The sequence below is a fragment of the Musca domestica genome, unplaced genomic scaffold, assembly GCF_030504385.1.
Source record: "Musca domestica strain aabys unplaced genomic scaffold, Musca_domestica.polishedcontigs.V.1.1 5, whole genome shotgun sequence".
Classification (NCBI taxonomy): Eukaryota; Metazoa; Arthropoda; class Insecta; order Diptera; family Muscidae; genus Musca; species Musca domestica.
This window is the reverse complement of record NW_026712346.1, coordinates 11561882-11584546: the sequence shown is the minus strand read 5'-3', so window position 1 is coordinate 11584546 and position 22665 is coordinate 11561882. Positions and strand designations below refer to the sequence as shown.

The 22665-nt window shown below is 35.2% G+C and overlaps 1 protein-coding gene across 4 annotated transcripts in view; it reads left to right on the top strand.

The window, feature by feature from the left end:
- The window catches only part of LOC131805125 (rootletin), a 90703-nt gene extending 86386 nt beyond the window's left edge, over positions 1-4317 (top strand). For all 4 annotated transcript variants that reach the window (XM_059128384.1, XM_059128386.1, XM_059128385.1 and 1 more), the window contains exons 11-17: positions 1093-1859; positions 1922-2024; positions 2089-2259; positions 2322-3272; positions 3347-3574; positions 3639-3878; positions 4080-4317. In XM_059128384.1, coding sequence (XP_058984367.1) covers positions 1093-1859; positions 1922-2024; positions 2089-2259; positions 2322-3272; positions 3347-3574; positions 3639-3878; positions 4080-4136 — 2517 coding nt within the window. In that variant the 3' untranslated portion in view covers positions 4137-4317. The remainder of the gene's footprint in view (positions 1-1092; positions 1860-1921; positions 2025-2088; positions 2260-2321; positions 3273-3346; positions 3575-3638; positions 3879-4079) is intronic.
- The last annotated feature ends 18348 nt before the right edge of the window (positions 4318-22665 follow it).

Here is a 22665-nt window from a genome sequence, read left to right as displayed (position 1 = left end):
AAAAAAAAATACATACACATACACAAAAGGTGTATATGATTTGACAGAATAAGGGCACTAAAAAAAAAAAGATTGTATTTAGGGGGTAGCTTCCCAACATACCAAAAATACAATACAGCTTGAGAATAATATTATAAAATTATAATTTTTCAACAATGCTTGAGAAACACTTATGTTCCACAAACTTTTCTCAAATCTGTCTTTAGTTGACAAACTAGTTTTGATTTTTTGTGAAAATTGTCAGCAAAAAATGGTTTTCTTTGATAAAAAGCAAAATACGCGAATTTAGGACCCATTTCTGGACCGAATTCGTAGGGTATGGGTGAATAATAAATCCGGGAATCTGCGATATATATTATTTCAATCCCATTTCAGATTGGAGACATCAAAAAAGTTGCAGGAATTCAATAGATGTGTAGTCTTAGTGGAAGATATGCAGAAGCTGAAATAAGGGAGAAGAAAGCGTCAGGGTATCAAGGCCACACGAGGCAGTTACTATTGGGATGTCCATCAAGAAAAAACTGTATAAAATGATTAAAAATTAAAAAAATAATATTTTATATTATTACAAAAATAAGCTTAATATAATATTATTTTCTTAAGCTTATTCTACAATTTCAAGTATAAGCTTATAAATAAGGGTTCCATTCCGATTATTCTATACTTGTTACACAAACATTTTTCAAAGTTTTCTCAAGATAGGGTTTACGTTCATAAACTTATTGTAATATTATTCTCAAGCCATTTTGTTCTACCTTCTGTAATTGTGCCATGAGTGTTGGCATGTTTGTTCGGAATACCGTAGTATTTTGTTGTTACAAAATAGTCAGGCTTAATCCCATTATTGTTGTTTTAAAAAAAAAAATCAAGAATAAAAAAAGCTTACATTTGCTACAAAACTTAACTGTTTTTCCGTTCGTCAAAATTTACGAACGAACGAAAAATAATGCCGCAAATAAAAACAGGTTGTTTGTTAAAGAAAAGTATACCATAAAAATGCTAAGTATAATTGCAGAGAAGTCAGATTTTCACTTTAACATGATGTGTAAACTAGTCATTTGATTTTTTGTACTAATTCCTTGTCTATTCTAGCTAAAACAAACCGAGTCAAATAAACTTAGCCTGGAGCAGCAAATGAAGTTGGACAAGGAAAAACTTTCAAAATTGGAAAAAGACTGTGAAAAGGAACGAAAGGATCGCGAAAAACTTGAGGCCAAATTATCGCAAAAGGACAACGACCTATTGCAGGCCCGTAAAAATGCCGACAAAATAAAACTGTCCCTGGAGAAGGAAATCAAGGATCTGAAAATCAAATCCTCAAAATCAGATTCAAAACAAGTGCAGGAATTGAAGAAACAAGTTGAAGACCTCCAGGACTCGTTGAGCAGCGAAACAAGGCGCTACAACGATCTTAATGTCCAATGGGAAAAACTGTCTGAGGAGACCATACTAATGCGGGCTCAATTGACCACCGAAAAGAACACCCTTCAGACGGAGCTCAATAATGCCAACCAAAAGATATCTGAATTGGAGACGATTCGTGTCAACCGAACGGAACTGGCCAAAAAGCTGAACGATGCCCAAAAGAAAATCCAAGAACTGGAGACCAAGACCCTCAAGAATAACTCCAAGGAGTACGAAAAGACAATGCTGCAGAACAAGCTGGACGAGAAGACACACGAGTATGAACGTCTGAAGAGAGAGAACGAGATGAATATTGATCTGGTGTTCCAACTTCGCAAGGATAACGACGATCTGAACCGTAAGCTGAGTGACTTCACTCGCATAGAGCAGGCAAAGTCGTCGCTCAATGGGCATAGTGCAGATTTGGAAAATGAAATAAAGGCCTTGACGAAAAAGTGAGTCTCTATTTGGTATTTATTTCGAACATTTGCATTAATTTTCATTTACATACACAAAGGCTTGAGAGTGCGGAGCTACAATTGAAATCGGAGGTGGCATCGACACGACTTCGCTACGAACAGCAGGTGAAAACGCTTAGTTCCGAATTGACATCCATGCAGGTGAGTGGCCACAAATCGTTTTCCGTGTGGGGAATACCATTAATGCATCCCTTGCAAATTGCAGCGCCAATGCGAAAAATTCAAAAAGGATCGCGATGCATACAAACAGATGTTTGAGTCAGCCCAAAAGAAAATCGGTGATCTCAAGGCAAACAACGCTGGTCGCCAAAGTCGTGGTTCAATGCACAGCAGCGATGAAGATGACAAGAGCAAGATTGCCTACTTGGAACAACAGGTGAGTTGAATTTGGAACAACGTTGAATTAGTATCGGATAACTGAAATTTATGCCACTTCAGATTGGTTGCCTGGAAGATCAACTGGTAGAAGCTCGCCTGGAGGTCAGCAAAGTCAAAACTGAATTGGTCTCGGAACGCAGTGCCAACGAAATTAAAATATCCGAAATGCAATCAAAGCTGAATGAATTCGAGGAGGAACGAGTCATTGGATCGGGCCGCACCAAGATACCGGGCATGAAGACAAAACTGGAATTGTCTTGGCAAAAGGAGCGTGAAGATCAACAACGGCTCTTGCAGGAGACATCGACGTTAGCTCGCGACTTGCGTCAAACACTCTTTGAGGTGGAACGAGAGCGCGACAAGGAACGCTTGGAATCGAAGAGACGCCTTGAGCAATTGAAACGAACCACCGAGGAGGAAATGGAAGAGGGTCGTCGAAAGATTGCTGAGCTACAATGTGATCTCCTCGAACTACGTGACGTTCATGCGAAATTGAGAACGTCAAATGAGAAGCTGCGAAGAGAACGGGAACGCTATGAAAAGGAATTAATAAAGCGTCGCATGGAACAAGAGGGAGGTGAACGCAAACTTGGGGCACTTCTGCAAACGGTAGATGAGCTGGTAAAGATCGCTCCAGACCTAGCTGGAAATAGAGCGGCTCCCACGCCAAATGATCTGAGACCCGAACCAACGGCAGTCAGGAGAAATCGCAGCCCATCACCATCCATGAACACCTCGAATGTATCGGGCGTGCTGGCTCGCCTAGCCGAAGCCTCCGAGGAGGTGCGTAAATTCCAGCGCATCAGCGAGGAGGAGCATGAACGCTATCGAATGAGGCGCAGTAATTTGAGACGTGCCGCCTCGCAAGAAAATGATCCACATGGAAGTCAAAGCTCGGTGGCCAGTGCCGCAAGTACCAGCAGAAATGGAACAAAATTATCGCGGTCCAGCCACAATGGCAGTTTGATTAGGAAAAGTCTTTCGCTGGATCACTCTATCCAAAGGGATCAGGTATTATTCGAGCAGCCTAGCCAGAACTTTTACCATTGATCATCTATTTTCTCTTTCCTTCACTTCCCTTTTAGAATATTTGGCGCCAAGATGACGGCAGTGTTTCCTCGATGCAATCCATTGACTCCGAATTGGGTGGCTTGGTACGCGACTCGAGCTATGATTCTCGACTAGATTCACGATTATCGGGTGGCTCGACGCAGAGTGACATACCACGTGGACCTCGCAAAAAGAAGAAAAGTCTTATGGGAAAACTGAGAAGCCTCACAAAGAGTGGTCGCAATTCCGAGAGTGAAATATCGGTGGGTATTACCAAAATTGAATCCTGAATTTCTTTAGCTTATTCCCAATGGGGTTCCGTTGTAGATTCAAGGATCAGACTCTGACATAAGTGTAGCCAGTGACATGAGAGCGAGTAAGAAGGATTTACGTGGCCGTCTCTCCGGCATGTTCAAGAGATCAGGATCGACATCACGAAGTGGCAGCACGGAACGTATGTCGAGTGAACAGAGGCCAGTGGCTGTGACGGTGGTCGGCGATGAGGACGGTCCGCAGCCCAGAGATCCACCACCAGCCAATGCAGTGACTCCGAAGCCCATTCGATCGGTATGTTCGTTGCCTTACCAACTATTACGACCTTCAAAAAAGTTTTCAATATTGCTGAATATGATATGATTTGTTGGGTATAAAATTTATACGACATATATTATTTTTCTGCTATTTAAAACCGATATTGAAATGTTTTTTGTATTCTATAAAACGCACCTTCAATCTGATAAACTTATGATTCTGTTTTTTTTCTTACAGATTGCTAAGCCTCCAACGCCAACCACTCCAATCACAAAGCGCAAAACCGCTAAATGATAAATCAATTCAATCAATCAATCAATCAATCAATCAATCATTTGTAGTCTATTGTTATTATTTATCAATTATTTTTTGTTTGTTTTCATTTCATCATTTTCACATACCATAAGAAATTAGAACTTTTTATTGAATAAAATATACACCGTACGTACATACATATGTACTACAGATATTGTTACGTAAATGTCGTTGCATTTTTGGTGGGGTGGGTGCGGATAAAAAAACACCAACGTTTCAATCATCTTCTTCGCTTATATTTTTTACGTTTTGAAATGCGAATGAGTGACACCATAGCCGATAAGAAACTTACGATCTTGAAGGTCAAATATCATTTGTGACTTGGACCTACGGGGTTTCATTAAAGTTATCTTAAGGTTCAATTAGACGTGACATACAAAATAGTCGTAGCCATAATGATATCCATAACCTTAATAACATTCAATAGAGGTACCATAGCCTTAAACAGCTATTATTTGAATATGTTGTCATTGAACATGCCAAAAATCATTAAAAATTATATGGACAGCGACGTTGAAATTTATCAATTATTCCATAATATAATCGATTTTTTTTAAATTATTTATTAAGTCTGTGGTTTACAAACATCCTTACAGACTAAACTATAAACAATGGCAAAACAATAGAGGTAAACTGATTTGCTAAATTTTATATAGCAACCCTTTTCTAAAGAACTCGACCTTGTCATTTTTCGAATAAAATCTACAGTAGCTCCAAGCGGAAGTCGTACAGCTAAAGAAAATAATTTATTTTTCTTATAACTTCCAAAAATCAAAATTTACAACAAAAATGTTTTTTTTACATTGTATTAGTATACATAGTGTGCATAGCAATAAATAAATAAATATTAAAAGAGATCTTATTTCAATACCAAATCCAAACTCGTACACTTCGTAGAATTTAAAGTACTTCTAGACATGATATTTTGTATGCATTCCTTTACTTTTTACCATTTGTAGCCTATTTGGCACACTTTCAACAAGTTGTTCGCAAAAGCTAAGTTAAAATTTGTGTCATTCTTCTAACAACGCTTTCTTCAAATCTTCTTTGCAAGATGTCGTATGCTGGCGGATTTTTCCATCGAGATAGCTCCATAAATTCTTTAGGGGCTGGTGTATCCATGACGTGGGGACAATTATATAGCAGCCATGATACATAGTCTGATCCATATTACCCTCAATAAAATGCAATACCACACCATTACTGACCCACCACCGTGATTCACTATAGACTTCATATTTTTGGCAGGGAGCGCCTTCATTTCTTTTCATTTCATTTCTCCATACATAAGGTCTGCCATCTGAACCAAAAATGTTAAATTTGCTCTCGTCCGTGAACAGCATATTCATTCAAAATGAAAAATCGTTTCAGCAATTTTTGCGAGCTTCGGCATAGTCAAAAATGGATCCTTTTTGATCTGCAGTAAAATATACTTTTCATCATATTTTTAAATATTTTATTATCTGCCGTTTTTGACTTATTTTCCACACATCCATATGTTTTGAACCGTTTTATGATGTACTGAACTGTAGATCGACTTCTATTACAAATTTTAGATATCTCACTTAGCGGTTTATGGAAATTTATGATAAATTAACTTTTAGGGACTTGCCCAAATACATTTTCCAACAATCGCGTGAAGTCGGATGCAGTTCGAAACAGAGTTGTCATATAAGTTTATTGAGTTTTAGAATAAATGCCATTATTTTGTTAAATAAATAAAAACAGTAAATTTTTGTTCTACGGCTAGTTCTAGTTCCCTATACACTAATACAAAATATAGATTTCTTCCGGTATTGAATTTGAATGCTAAGTGTACGAGTTTCGCTTGGAGCTGCTGTATTATCAAATCTAAAATATTTTCGTACGACGAGTGACAGTCTTTACAAAAATAGTAAATAATCCTTTAATTTTCGGGGCTACTTTCACTTCAAAACAGTTATAGGTTTCATATCATAGGTATAGGTGTTCTTGGACTTAGACACATAAAGATAGAGATTTCGAACCCTTCATCTTAAGGAAACGTTTTCGCTGATGTTGGTCCTTGTGTATGCCTCGAATGACCTTTCACTTTAGGTCCGTCTTCAAGTATGAAAACCCAAGAATTACCAGCTGAAAATGATGCCAACATCTTCACAATACCTGATATATGGGTTCTGTACTCAAACGAAAACTTAGGCGAACAATATCTTGTAACGAATTTAATGCAAATTCGAGTGAAGATGAGGGATGGCAATATTTTACCAGTATTGTAGCAAACCAAACGTGATATTCAACCAATTCAACCATTCCATAATTAAGTCTTACATGACTTTCATATTCTTCCTTGACCTTTACAGCCTCTAAGTGGCGTGAAAATAACAAAATATTTGTTCGAATTTAAAAGCAAAATTCTTACCTGCTGTATGCCCATATTTAAGGAATAACTACAAAATAAAAATTTGACAATGAAGGGACATAAAATAAAAAATGTAATTGTATGACAGCACGAGATTACCTTGGTAACTGTACCCTGCTATAGACCACTAATATTTACAACAATTTTCCAATGAAATATAATACTAGGCATTCAATTGTAATATTATTATACCCTCCACCATACTATGGAGGGTATATTAACTTTGTCATTCCGTTTGTAACTCCTCGAAATACTCATATCAGACCCAACAAAGTATATATATTCTTGATCAGCGTAAAATTCTAAGTCGATTTAGCGATGTCCGTCTGTCTGTCTGTCCGTCTGTCTGTTGTAATCACGCTATCTTTCGAATGAATTGAGATAGGTGGCTAAAATTTTGCACACATGTTTATTTTTCCAGTAGGCAGGTTAAGTTTGTAAATGGGCCATGTAGGTTCACGTTTTCATATAGCCCCCACATAACGGTACCTCCCTATATTCGGTATTTTGATGATTTTAGCGACATTATTCACGGGAATTGTTTCAAATTTGGTATTTGAAGTTCAAAATGGATACTACACCCTAAGACGGAAACTTATCTGTGCAGGTCCACGTCTTCGTATAGCCCCCATATAACGGTACCTCCCGATAGTCGGTATTTTGATGATTTTAGCGACATTATTCACAGGAATTGTTTCAAATTTGGTATTTGAAGTTCAAAATGGATACTACACCCTAAGACAGAAAATTGTCTGTGCAGGTCCACGTCTTCATATAGCCCCCATATAACGGTACCTCCCTATATTCGATATTTTGATGATTTTAGCGACATTATTCACCGGAATTGTTTCAAATTTGGTATTTGAAGTTCGTTATGGGAACTACAGTCTGTGACAGAAAATTGTCTGTGCGGGTCCAGGTCTTCGTATAGCCCCATATATCAGTACCTACCTATATTCGGTATTTTGACGATTTTAGGTACAATAGCCACCGAAATTGTTTGAGATGTGGTATTTGAAGTTCGTAATAGATGCTACAGCCTGTGACAGAAAATTGTCTATGCTGGTCCAGGTCTTCGCACAGCTCCAATTTAACGGCACCTCCCTATATGCGATATTTTGATGATTTTAGCTACATTATTCACCGTTTATTTCAAGTTTCGAATTTGAATATGGTAATGGCTTATGACAAACAATGCCTATGTATGTCCACGTCGTATAGACCCCAAAATAACGGCTATACTCGGTATTTTTAAAATTTTAACAGAATTTTTTAAGGATTTTATTTTTTGAAAATTTCCAAATTCGTTGCAAATGGTGGAGGGTATTAAAAGTTCGGCCCGGCCGAACTTACAGCTTTTTAACTTGTTCTACAATAATCTAGTTACTAAATCGTGTTACTGTTTCTCTCGTACAGACCATGGTAGAATTAAGAAGGTAAAGTCATGCAATCGTATGTTTACAAAATTTTCAAAAGTATTCATTTGACAACATCTCATTGTCAAAAAATGTATTTATAAATCCATTGTACATACACAAATCAGGGATGGGAACCACCTTTCTATGCAGTGAAATTTGACAAGGCAAATTAAAGAAAATGCAAAGATGGGAATGCTTATCTGAAATGACTTTACCTTCTTAATTTTACCATGGTACAGACCATGCCATAATTACAGAAGGTAGAACAAAGCAAATTTTCGGCTTAAATGGGTAACAAATTGAACAATTTTGCGATAAAACTGTATTGTCCTGCTATTTTAGATTCCATCTGGTGGAATAACCCCGAACTTCCATTCTTGTTTCGCGGGATTTTTTCCCAATATAAGAATTTTGTTAAAAAAAAATATAAAAGTAAACAAAGCCTACTGTTGCATATTTAAAAGTCTATTTGAAACTATAAGTCTCCAGCACAGAGTTGCATTTTTCCAATTTCTTTGAAGTTGAGCAACCTTTTTTATTGAGCCATGGTACAGACTATACCCAATTAAATTCCTTTTTGGAATCAATTGACTGGACAATACTTCAATAGTCAAGTTCCTTACACGAACTGGTTAATACATTTTATTTCACTTTAGAAATCGGTGTATCTAATGTTGTACCTAAAAGTTTTATCAAGAATCAAACAGGACCCCCATGGGGTTCATATTCATTGTCCAAAAAAAAAAAACAAGAAGAATAAACTATATAAAAAATTCAAAAAGAGTGGTACACTTTCAGACTTGCCATACTTTTCTGCTATTAGATGAACGTATACAGCGTTAAATAAGCAACTTTATAAGAATTATATTAATAAAATGAAAAGAAACTTGGTATGTAATCCGAAATCATTTTTATTTCCCTTTTTTGTATGCAGGTCCACGTCTTCGTATAGTCTCCATATAACGGTACCTTCCAATTCTCGGTATTTTGATGGTTTCAGCGACATCATTCATCGGAATTGTTTTAAATTTGCTATTTCGTAAGCAGGACCACGCCTTCGTATAGCTTCCATATAACAGTTTTCATTAAAGTTGTAGTTTCCGGTAGTTTTTTTTTTCTTCTAAATCGTGGCCCACCGAACTTAGCTGCTTTTTTACTTTTATAGTTTCATTCATACAAAACGCCGTTCCAATGTCCCCAAAATTTTAAAAAAGGTTCTGTTTGCGCTGATTATGCCTTCCTTAATAAATCTTCCGTCTCTTGACGTTGAAACAATTTAAAAAAGTGTGAAAATTTTGAAAAATATAACTTCTCCTGGACCAGGACGTTCCCGCATGCATTCTAAAACACTGTGTCGACATTCTTGCTTTTCCTGATGTTTACTAAATCTATGTAAAACGGTCATTTCCCTTTAACATGGAAGAAATCGAATCAGGTAGTAGAAGATGGGGCTCTAACTATAGAGACATTACTAAGTTTAATGCTATTCCAAATTGAATTCACTACAACTGCGAAAGATTTCGTCTTCAGATAGACTGCATATATACTGATATTAGTAAGGCATCTGACAAAGTCAATCATAGATTATTGTTGAAAAAGTTGCATCTAATGGGATTTTCTAATCAATTTGTAAAGTGAATAAAATCTTACTTTTTTTGATAGATTGCAGATGGTTAATGATTTAATAACTCATCTGAATGTCATAATGTATGCTACAGGCTATGACACGATGTAAAAATATTTTACTCACATAATACTGCTACAGACCAACTTGTTTTACAATCAGATCTAAACGAATTTTACGAATGGTGTAACTCTAATTTATTAGAATTGATTGTTCTGAAATTTCGGCGCTTGTTGTTCTTTAGGTCAAAAAGGATAAACACAAGCTATTATCTTAATGACCGAGTAGTCAAAATATTGATTCCATTGATGATTTGAGAATCCATTTGAATTATAGATTAAATTTTAGAGAACACATCTCCCTTATAACGGTGAAAGCCTATAAAACGTTAGGATTTATTAAGCGATAGTGCAAGGTATTTGCAGTTCCTTTAGTTACCAAACAATTATATATCTTCTGCGTTCGCTGCATTTTAGAATATGGTTCCACTGTAGGAGACCCACCCTATATAATTCATTCAACTTCAATTGAATCCGTACAAAAACGATTCCTTCTATTTTGCATTAAAAGTCGTGACTGGACTCAACAATCTCTACTGTCGTACGAATTCAGATTGAGTATAATAAAATTACCTACACTCAAAAGGCGCCGTGTCATGCTCAACGTAACCTTCCCTTTAAATGTCATTGAAGGGAAAAAATTGTCTGATTTTATATTGAATAGAATTTTAATAATAAACAATCAGATCGTGTGTTTATTTCCCTTTCGAGACGAGCTCAATGATCTGAAATTTGCAGTGAAAAAGAAAGGCAGATAGACACTATCACACACTCACCACTATGCGACGTGATTCGCCGTTGGTTAAGCGGCTCATCGGGCATATTTGATTTATGGAACTATACGAATAACAACCCACTTCGTTGGCTTTGTGTCGAATTCAATATATTGTATCATATCTTCAATCTGTCTGAAAATCGTAACATCGTACAAAGAAAAACAAGTTAAAAAGCAGTAAGATCGGCCGGGCCGAACTTTTAATAACCTCCACCATTTGCAACGAATTTGGAAATTTTCAAAAAATAAAATCCTAAAAAAATTCTGTTAAAATTTTAAAAATACCGAATATAGCCGTTATTTTGGAGTCTATACGACGTGGACATACATAGGCATTGTTTGTCATAAGCCATTACCATATTCAAATTTGAAACTTGAAATAAACGGTGAATAATGTAGCTAAAATCATCAAAATATCGCATATAAGGAGGTGCCGTTAAATTGGAGCTGTGCGAAGACCTGGACCAGCATAGACAATTTTCTGTCACAGGCTGTAGAATCTATTACGAACTTCAAATACCACATCTCAAACAATTTCGGTGGCTATTGTACCTAAAATCGTCAAAATACCGAATATAGGTAGGTACTGATATATGGGGCTATACGAAGACCTGGACCCGCACAGACAATTTTCTGTCACAGACTGTAGTTCCCATAACGAACTTCAAATACCAATTTTAAAACAATTCCGTTGAATAATGTCGCTAAAATCATCAAAATATCGAATATAGGGAGATACCGTTATATGGGGGCTATATGAAGACGTGGACCTGCACAGACAATTTTCTGTCTTAGGGTGTAGTATCCATTTTGAACTTCAAATACCAAATTTGAAACAATTCCCGTGAATAATGTCGCTAAAATCATCAAAATACCGAATATAGGGAGGTACCGTTATATGGGGGCTATATGAAAACGTGGACCTACATGGCCCATTTACAAACTTAACCTGCCTACTGGAAAAATAAACATGTGTGCAAAATTTTAGCCACCTATCTCAATTCATTCGAAAGATAGCGTGATTACAACAGACAGACGGACAGACAGACAGACGGACATCGCTAAATCGACTTAGAATTTTACGCTGATCAAGAATATATATACTTTGTTGGGTCTGATATGAGTATTTCGAGGAGTTACAGACGGAATGACAAAGTTAATATACCCTCCATAGTATGGTGGAGGGTATAAAAAGGCAAGGGTCATTTTAGCTTCACAGGTGGATTATATTTATCTTTGAGGCGGTCTTGAGGGTCACAATGCGATAGTAAGACATCAATTTACCAAAGGAATTAGAAATGTTATTGATTTGCGATAGACCACCGCCAAATAGGGGACCAATGCATCGATTAAATGATCAAAGCTTGTATTTGGCATTGGAAAAAGCATTGCTATCAGAACAGGAAGACCATTTAATGTTAGTCAAATTAAAATCTCCTAAAGTTACACAAACATCGTTATATTTTGTCGTGTGAAATTCTGAAAACTTGAAACTGGTTAGAGAATATTTCATTATTATATATACCATTATGGAGCCAAGTCAAAGACCTAAAATGGTAAAGACTAAAAAAAAAACAAGTAAAAAAGCAGTAAGTTCGGCCGGGCCGAACTTTGAATACCCTCCACCATTTGGAACGAATTAGAAAATTAAAAAAAAAAAAATTAAAATCCATTAAAAATTCTTTTAAAATCTATAAAATATTTAATATAGGAAGGTACCGATATATAGGGGGATGTACGATATTGTGGACCTATAAAGACAAATCCATGTCTGCGTGTAAAGTACTCACAAGGAACTCTTTATGTGGATTTTCAGATAATTCCATTGGAAAAAGTGGCTAAAATCATCAAAATACAGAATAAAGGGGAGTACCGTTAAATGGGGGATATACGATATTGTGGACCTATCTAGACAATTCCAGTTTCAATTACATTACAATTACAGTTTCAGGGGTAAAGTGCTCACAAAGAACTCCGTGTGTGGATTTTCAGACAATACGATTGGTAAATGTGGTTAAAATCATCAAAATACCGAATTTCGCGGGTTACCGTTATATGGGAGCTATGCGTTATCGTTAACCTATAGAGAATTCTCTGTCAGGGGGTAAAGTGCTCACAAAGAACCCCTTGTGACCATACCGTTGAAAAATATGGCTAAAAACATCAAAATACCGAATATCGGGGGTACCGTTATATGGTAGATATACGATATCGTGGATCTATATAGATAATTGAAGTACCCACAAGGAACTCCTTGTGTGGATTTTAAGACAATTCCGATGAAAAATGTGGGTAAAATCATAAAAATACCGAATATCGGGGGTACCGTTATATGGGGGATATACGATATCGTGGACCTATATAAACAATTCTTTTTAAGGGGGTTAAATGCTCACAAGGGACTCCTTTTGTGGAATTTCAGACAATTCCATTGAAAAATGTGGTTAAAATCATTAAAATGCCGAATACCGGGGGGTACCGTTATATGGGGGCTACACGATATTGTGGACCTATATAGATAATTCACTGCCGAGGTATAAAGTTCACACAAGGAACTACTTGTGTGGAATTTCAGACAATTCCATTGAAAAATGTTGCTAAAATCATCAAAATACCGAATACCGTGGGGATACCGTTATATGGGGGCTATACGATATTGTGGACCTTTATAGATAATTCACTGCCGAGGTATAAAGTACCCACAAGGAACTCCTTGTGTGAATTTTCAGACAATTCCGTTAAAAATGTGGGTAAAATCATCAGAATACCGAATATCGGGGGGTACCGTTATATGGGGGATGTACGATATCGTGGACCTGTATAGACAATTCTTTCTCAGGGGGTAAAGTACTCGCAAGGAACGACTTGTGTGGATTTTAAGACAATTCCATTGAAAAATGTGGTTAACATCATCAAAATACCGAATATCGGGGGGTACAGTTATATGGGGGATATACGATATTATGGACCTATATAGATAATTCTCTGCCGAGGTATAAAGTACACACAAGGAACTACTTGTGTGGATTTTCAGACAATTCCATTGAAAAATGTGGCTAACATCATCAAAATGCCGAATATCGGGGGGTACCGTTATATGGGGGCTATACGATATCGTGGACCGATATAGCCCATCTTCGAACTTGACCTGCCTGTAGACAAAAGAGAGATCTGTGCAAAATTTTAGCTTCCTATCTTAATTCGTTTAGACTGTGGCGTGATTACAACAGACGGACAGACGGACGGACGGGGCTAAATCGTCTTAGAATTTTACGCTGATCAAGAATATATATACTTTGTTGGGTCTAAAATGATTATTTCGATGAGTTACAAACGGAATGACGAACTTAATACAAAGACCTAAATGGTAAAGACTAGACAAAATGCATTCTGAGCAAATGGTTTGTGGCTATACTACCTTGAATAACAGCTCATGGCATAGGCATGTTAATATAAAAAACACAATTATAGGAAAGAATGACAAATAGAAGTTTGGATAATCCAAAATATTGGTTCCAAATTTCTATTCCATATAATATAATAAGATGGGACAATACATTGTTACTTTTATTCAATAGATGGCGCTGGTTGTGGAAAAATATGTTATGCCACGATATCGTGACATAGCATTATGTTAAATTTAACAGAGCTGACACATTTTAAGGGTTGTTGTTGATTTTTATCGATTCAATGTACAAGGAAATGCTCTGGAATAGATTTTTGAGAGCATGTCTATCATACCCGATATTTTTTTCCTCGTATTTCCGCCATTTTTCGGCGATATCGGAATAACACATTTTTCTAAAATTTTCAATGCATTTCTGTTATGTCGCCTGCCATCTGTTACCTGATTGAAGAATTAAAGCCCATATGCATTTTGTCCAATCTTTATAGTTTTATGTCTTTGTCCCATCTTATTATATTATATGTCTTTGCAAAGGCATGTTAATATAAAAAACACAATTATAGGAAAGAATGACAAAATATTGGTTTCAAAATTCTATTCCATATACCTTCCCAAATAATTGGATACTGCCTTAGCGGTCTAAATTGCTTAACATTGGTAAATATGTTGTTTTCACAGGGTTGCCATATTTTGACTCTGTCTTGTCCCATCTTTATACTTCTATGTCTTTGTAATGACTAGACAAAATGCATTTGAGCAAATGGGTTGTGTCTACAATACATAGAGTTACAGCTTATGACAGAAGCATCTTCTATATCTATAAAAGAGGAAAATGTTTGTATGTTTGTTTGTAATTTATGGACTCGAAAACCGCTGAATAGATTTTCCTGAAAATTTCCATATATACTGCAACATCGCCTGAAAGTAACATAGGCTATATACATTTTTGAATTGCCACTTGGAACTGGAGATATAGCATCAGAATCGGAGGTACCTCCCAAAAATTTATATTTTATATGCACATATCTATTGATTGGTTAAAGATACAGTCTCCAAATTTGGAATACGTAACGGAATTTGGAACAAAAATAAGTTTGCCAAATTATATTGTAATCGGTTCAGATTTGGATATAGCTCCCATATATATTTTCGACCGATTTCGTTCATTTCATGCCTCAAACACAATATGAATGTTCGATTCCAATGAAATTTGGAATGTGTGACGGGATTTAATCCGAAAATAAATTTGTCAAATTATATTGAAATCGGTTCAGATTTTTATATAGCTCCCATATATATTTTCGGCCGATTTCAAGCATTTGATGCACCAAAAACGCTATGTATTCCCAATTTCAATGAAATTTGAAACGTGTGATAGATTTTATCTAAAAAATTGATTTCCCAAATTATATTGAAATCGGTTCAGATTTGGATATAGCTCCCATATACATTTTCGGCCGATTTCAAGTATTTTTGGTGGACCAAACACGACATGTATTTCCAATTGTAATGAAATTTAAAATAAGTAACGGAACTCGGAGCCAAAATGAATTTGTCAAATTAAATTGAAATCGGTTCAGATTTGGATATAGCTCCCATAAATATTTTCGACCGATTTTATGTATTTGATGCACCAAACACGCTATGTATCTATGATTTCAATGAAATTTGGAATGTGTAGCGGAAATTAAAACATATATACATTTGTCTAATTATATTAAAATCGGTTCAGATTTGGATATAGCTCTCATATATATTTTCGACCGATTTCATGTATTTTATGCACCATACACGATATGTATGTTCGATTCCAAAAAAATTTGGAATATGTAACGGGATTTTGATTAGAAAATAAATTAGTCAAATTATATTAAAATCGGTTCAGATTTGGATATAGCTCCCATATATAATTTCCGCCGATTTCACATATTTGATGCACAAAACACGATACGTATTTTCGATTCCAATGAAATTCGGCAAAATTCGGAAATTTGACAAATTATATTCAAATACGCTCTGATTTGATTATATCTCCCATATATATACTCAGCCGATTTCACATATTTGATGCACCCAAAGCGAGAGAGACAAAATCTGGCACCAGAAAAAATTGTCAAATTATATTGAAATCATTTGAGGTTGGGATATAGCTAACATATATATTTCGGCCGATACCACCGATACCAATGAAATTCAGAATGTGTGGCGGAATTTGGTTACAATAATAAATGTGACAAATTAATTGGAAATTATGTATGATTTGGATATAGCTCCCATATATATATATTATCGGCCGATTTCACATATCTGACGCACCAATTTCAATGAAATATGAAAGGTGTGGCGGAGCTTGGTGTAAAAGTATTTTTTTTTTTTAATTATATTTAAATCGGATCAGATTGGGATATGATTTTAATAAGAACCATTGACCCACAACGCCTTAGGATAACACTAAAAAACAACACAACAATTGATTTGAAATACGCATATTACGGCGAAGTATGTTGCTATCTCGAATTCACTAATTGCAATAGAAATGCCACTCAACTTCAAAAGATTGCAGTTTACTGCACGCTTGGTATTTGCTATGAAATAAATAAATCCGAAGGACAAACCCTTCGTGTATGTATGTCATGTTACTGCTTTTCTAATGATTTTGGTTATTTACGCATTAAAGTAGTGCAATATTTTTTTTTTTTTAATTTTTAAATTTGTTTTTTTTTTTTAACCAACATATATTCGTAAACAAAATTTTGAATGCATATAAAATCAAAAGGGGTAGCGAAGCGCACCGGGTTCAGCTAGTGTTAATATAAAAACCACAGTCACAGAAACGAATGGCAAATGAATGTTTGAAAAATCCAAAAAATGTCGTTTCAAAATTCTATTCCATAGACCCATTCATATTAGTTTGAAAGCTAGGACTTATACATCTCGTTGATTTAAAAACCTAATATTTATATTATTCAACATTAACAGAGTTGTAAGCTATAAGCCATTGATTATTTGACTCTAAATCAGAAATCGAATTATTCTTAAAAAATAGATGCATGTCGTCAGCATAAATAAACGGCACACAACTATTGACTATTGATGTGGTCTGCAATGTTATGTATATACAACTAGCTGGCCCGGTCCGCGTTGCCGGCCCGTAGTTTTAGTCTTGAATGCATAGTTTTTAAAGCATAATAATTCACAGATCTGGCTCACATAATTGACAAAATGTTTAATATAAATGATGACTCGACTAAATAGAATTAAATACGCATCGCAAAAATGTGTAGTGTTTCAAAACCCTTATCCCATGTTTCAGCCAGAGGTTTTACTTTGAGAGTTAAAAACCTAAATAATAAATCACATATATTAAAAAGTATACATTAACTGTTTTTAATAGCCCCTAAACACACATTTTAAGCCAAATCGATTCGAAAATGTAATCAAAACCCTCGAAATAGGTAAAATCAGGTGGTACTTTTATATGGGTGCTTCTCCGAAACATTTTTTCGATTTATCTAAAATCCTAATATTTGTCAAAATCATGAAGATATCTGTTCCACAGTTAGTATACGACGTAATCTTGACTCACCCTCCAACCCTAGCCATCTGTTTGGGGTGAGAGGAACTGGCCCACCTACGTCTTTAAATTTATATGTAAAAAACTTGAAAAAGTATAGTAACACATCAGTTGAGAACGGCTGGCCCGATTTGACTCAAAGTTTGTTTTGGTTATTTGTAATTACAGTGGAAACGTTGTCAAGAAAGAACATTTTGAAAAAAATCGCGGAACTGAAAAAATTGACTGTTTTATTATGATATGGAATTTTGTGTACAATTGTTTCAGAATGCCTTTTGAAAATTAAAATTCTTATTGAAAAAAAAAAAACCGAAAAAATCGAGAAAGTTTGCATATTTTCTATACATGCTGTTATATGGCCGCCATACCCAAATTTTCAATTTTGATAAGATATGGAAATAATCCATCCAATGAGAACTCAAAATGCAAAATTCATTGAGACTTCAATCAGTGAAATACCGAATACGAATAGGCATTATAATATGCGGACTATATAAAATAGTGGAGTGAATTGAAAATATAGTAAGAAAAGGATTCATATACTCGGAAAATTCTTTCGAACCCTTAAAAGTAACCTTAAATCATAGGTAAGGCTATACGGGCACTGTCAGTAATTACACTGCGTCGCAGACAATCTTGGGGTTAGGACTTTTTCGGTTGGTAAATAAAAATCCCAAAAGAGGGGTTCCCGGATTTTAGCTATTGCCAGGGTCTTGGTCACATTTTCAATCGGTTTTGCCCTTATTTGCCATTACATTTGTGTTAAGGTTACTTTTAAAGGTTCGGAAGAATTTTCCGAGGATATGAATCCCTTTCTTACTTAATTTTAAATTCGCTCCACTATTTTGTATAGCCCGCATATTACAGTGCCTCTTCATATTCGGCATTTCACTGATTGCAGTCCCAATGAATTTTGCATTTTAAGTTCCCAATCAATTTCTTGGAGTTTTGGACCTCAGAATCGATAGTAATTTCCAAATTGAAATCCAATATGATGGCAATACGACTTTAATTTAACTATCATAAATAAAGTATCATCGATTGATAAAAGTTGGGGAACCCATAAAGGGACCCCATAAAGAGTAGAAATCTTTATACCCTACACCACATAGTGGTAAGGGTATTATGTCTTTGTGCATTTGTTTGTAACATGGAGAAGGAAACGAGATAGACCCATAGTTACTTTTGAGAACCTTCATAAAATCACTTTCTGAGTCGATTTATGCATGTCCGTCCGTCTGTCCATGTATTCTTGTGAACAAAATGCAGGTCGCATTTATTATCCGATTGAGATGAAATTTTCCAAACAATATTTTTTTGGCCCAAGGACGAAAATTGGTGAGAATCGGATCAAATTTAGATATAGCTCCCATATATATCTTCATCCGATTTCGGGTTAAATGTGCACCAAATATCCACTATCAGTCCAAATTACCTGAATTTAGGCACACCCAACCGAGTTCGGCCTAGAAGCAAGTATATCAAATTTGGAGAAAATCGGTTCAGATATAGCTATAGCTCCCATATATATCTTTCATCCGATTTGATCTTTAAGTTCCTCACATTCCTACTATGCACTCCACAACCGTGATATTTGGTACCAGGTATTAGATGGAGCACAGAAATAGCTGTTTTAAATTTTATTGAAATCGGTTCAGATTTGGATATAGCTCCCATATATATCTTCATCCGATTTCGGGTTAATTGACCACCAAATGACCAATATCAGCCCAAATGGCCCGAATTTTGGCACATGTGACCGAGATTAGCCTTAAAGCAAATACAACAAATTTGGAGAAAATCGGTTCAGAAACAGCTATAGCTCCCATATATATCTTCATCCGATTTCGGGTTAAATGTTCACAAAATGGTCAATATCAGCCCAAATCACCAGTCTAGAAGAAGAAGAAGAATACGTAAAATTTGGAGAAACCCGGTTCAGAGATAGCTATAGTTCGTAAAATGCACGATAGAATTAGATAGATTTTGATTTTGTACCAAATATCTCATAGAGCTCTGAAATGCCCTGTATAAACCTTTTTACGAGAGCTCTACTAAATATGCATAGTGGTGTGGGGTATCATATAGTCGGCCCCGCCCGACTTTTGAGCTTTCCTTACTGGTTATTGATTAAATTATGTCCGTGAGCCTCTTCGTTCACCATCTGCAATTACGATAGAGGTCAACAAATTTAATATGCGTCTTTCAAACTTTGCACAGGTTTTTATATTATTGTTAGGATGATTGATGTTACAAAAGGTATATATTTTTTCTCTTTTAGATATAGCCCTCATATAATATTGTCTTCTAATATTCGTCGACCAAATGTGCCTCTTTATATTCATTATTTCATCGTATTTAATTAAATTTTCAAATCTCAGTTATGAGTACTATAAAGGTCTTAGCAATATTTTCCAAATCAAATATAATTTAAGATTTCGTAACTTTTAGAAGATCATGGTATTTAGTTTTTACCAGTCAATTAAACAATACCCGACTGTGTATGCGGCCGTTTGTTCGTTGAAATCGCAATAAAGGCGAAATATTTAGGTTAATTTTTAAACTACAATATTCCTAGGAAGTTAAAATATATCCGATTCATTTAGGTATAATAATACTACTACAAATTCGTCCTTTTCTATGTTTTTATTACAATTTCTACCGAATTATCTGTAAATTGACATTTAAAGTATTCGTTATTGAGAAATCAATACCGACAACAACTGGCTACTATTAGACCCCATTAGGCATAGCCTCAATTTAAAAGTACGTTGAGAATTTTAATGTTTTGATGCTTTGAAAATTATTTTTCAATCAAAATTTAAAATAGCAGCATTGGTATAGCAACCATATAACGGCATCTATAGAAAATATGCAAAATTTCTCGATATTTTCGGCTTTTTTTAAAAGAATTTTCAATTCCAAAAGGCATTTTGAAACTATTCTACACAAAACTCCATATCAAAATAGAAAAGTCAATGTTTTCATTCCCGCTATTTTTATAGAGACTTTTCTCAACATTTTCACTGTAAAGAAAATTTGAGTCAAATCGGCTTAGCCGTTCTCAACTTACGTGTTTCTATACTTTTTTAAATTTTTTACATATAGAGAAGTAGGTGTGGCCAGTTCCTCTGACCCAAACAGATACCTAGGGTTTGAGGGAGAGTCAAGATTACGTCAAATACTAACTGTGGAACATATATCTTCATGATTTTGGAAAATATAAGGATTTTAGATAAATCGAAATAGTGGGCGTAAAATTGGACGTGGTCACTTTTTCTTTCAATAAAAACCTAACTCGGGGTAGAAAGAATATTTAGAAGAAAAAAATTATCCAAATCGTTCCAGCCGTTCTCAACTGATTCAATTACCAACGAACAACAGTAGGCGTGGTCAGCTCCTAAGCGGTCAAATAAATACCTAGGACTGGATGCAATTTCAACAGTATCTCATGTAATAATTTTTAAGCCGATATCTTCATTATTTGACAAATATAAGGATTTTAGATAAAATAAAATAGTGGGCGTAAAAGTAGGCGTGGTCAATATTTTTTTCTTTAAAAACCTAACTCGGGGTACGACGAACGTTTGTACAAAAAATTATGCACATCGGTCCAGCCGTTCTCAACTGATTCCATTACCAACGAACAACAATTGATTTTTATACATATACTAGCTGGCCCAGTCCGCGTTGCCGGCCCGTAGTTTTTGTATATTATGCATATTTGTCAAAGCATAATTATTCACAGATATGACTAATATAAGTGTTCGCGTACTGGTCGATTAAAAGTATTTTAAAATACCTGTACCCATATTTAAGCCGTGGGCTTCAATATTTAAACCGTGGGCTTCAAAGGTGTGGATGTGCTATACAAATCTATTAAAAAGTATATATTAATGTTATCCCCATGTAAGGGATCAAACAAATTTTTAGTATGGTAAAAATCGTAGCAACATTTTCCAGTCAAATGAGCAGTAATTTGGAATTTGCTGTATTTTGTACACCTTATAATTAAGGGCTGAATGAATTAGGAATGGCCAAAGTTAATTACTTTTTTAAAGTCATTAGCACCTCAGATTGTCCATTAGAGTTCTTATAAGTCCCCCTAATCATGTCGGTCTGTTTGTCCGCCAAAAGGTGGACTTGAGGGGGTACTATTATATGGAAAAAATTCTAAAATTTGTAGATATGTTGAAATTTTTATGTAAGATTTTCACCCCCCAAATATACATTTTTAGCCAAATCCTTTGTAATATGGTAAAATCAGGAGGTACCTACTCCGAGACATCAACCTACATTGAAAGCATTCTTCTACCCCTTATAATCCAATATGACAAATAGAAACCAAATCAAAAATATAGCAGAACAACATAGCATGTCAAACTGAAAAAAATTTCGTGTGATTTAAATGAGTAAAAATAGTCTTGTCCACAATATTTTTCATCATAGTATAATTCAATGACGATTCAACAATTATTCGGTCCCGTGCTATTTTCATATATTTGTAATTTGTTCATGTGTTCACAATTTATTTCATATAGATGTATATCCCAAATCTACGTTTCCAACCAATATTCTGTTGAGAGTTACAAATTTAATGGAATACAAATTTTTCTTTTCTGACCACACATTATATGTGAAAGTGGACTTGGCGATACTCCAATGTGGGGACTTTACTTAAATTCCTATGTGGCAATTATCTGTATAATGGTTCCCTAACCCCTTAGAAACAAAGATGCCAAATAAGGGCCAAACAATGAAAAAAGTGGCCAAGACCCCAAAAATAGCTTAAATCATATGATGGTTATATAAATATGAAATCGGGATGTACCCTTATCGTGAGTTATGATCGATATCATGACCTACAAAAGTGATTTAAGGTATCTTGAATATTCGGGAAGAATTTTTGCAAAGATAGAAATCCTTTTCTTACTAAAAGTCACATTCGCTCTACTATTTTGCACCCTTTATATTTAGTATTTTACTGATTGTACTCCCAAAAAGAATTGCATTTTGAGCTCTCATTGGATGGATTATTGTCACATGAAAGAAGTAGGTCCACGCTTTGAAATGAGCCCCATTAGTCTTTTTCGGTCATTTTTGTTTGCTTAAATGTGTGCGCATCTTCCGGCTGAACCACGATGTAGGCCCTGGAGTTGAAAGGTAGATGTCAGTTAACATCCTATTTCGCACTTATTTCATTTTTTGGTGAAAAATTGTATATAGTGAAAAACTATTCTTTATTTTGTTCACA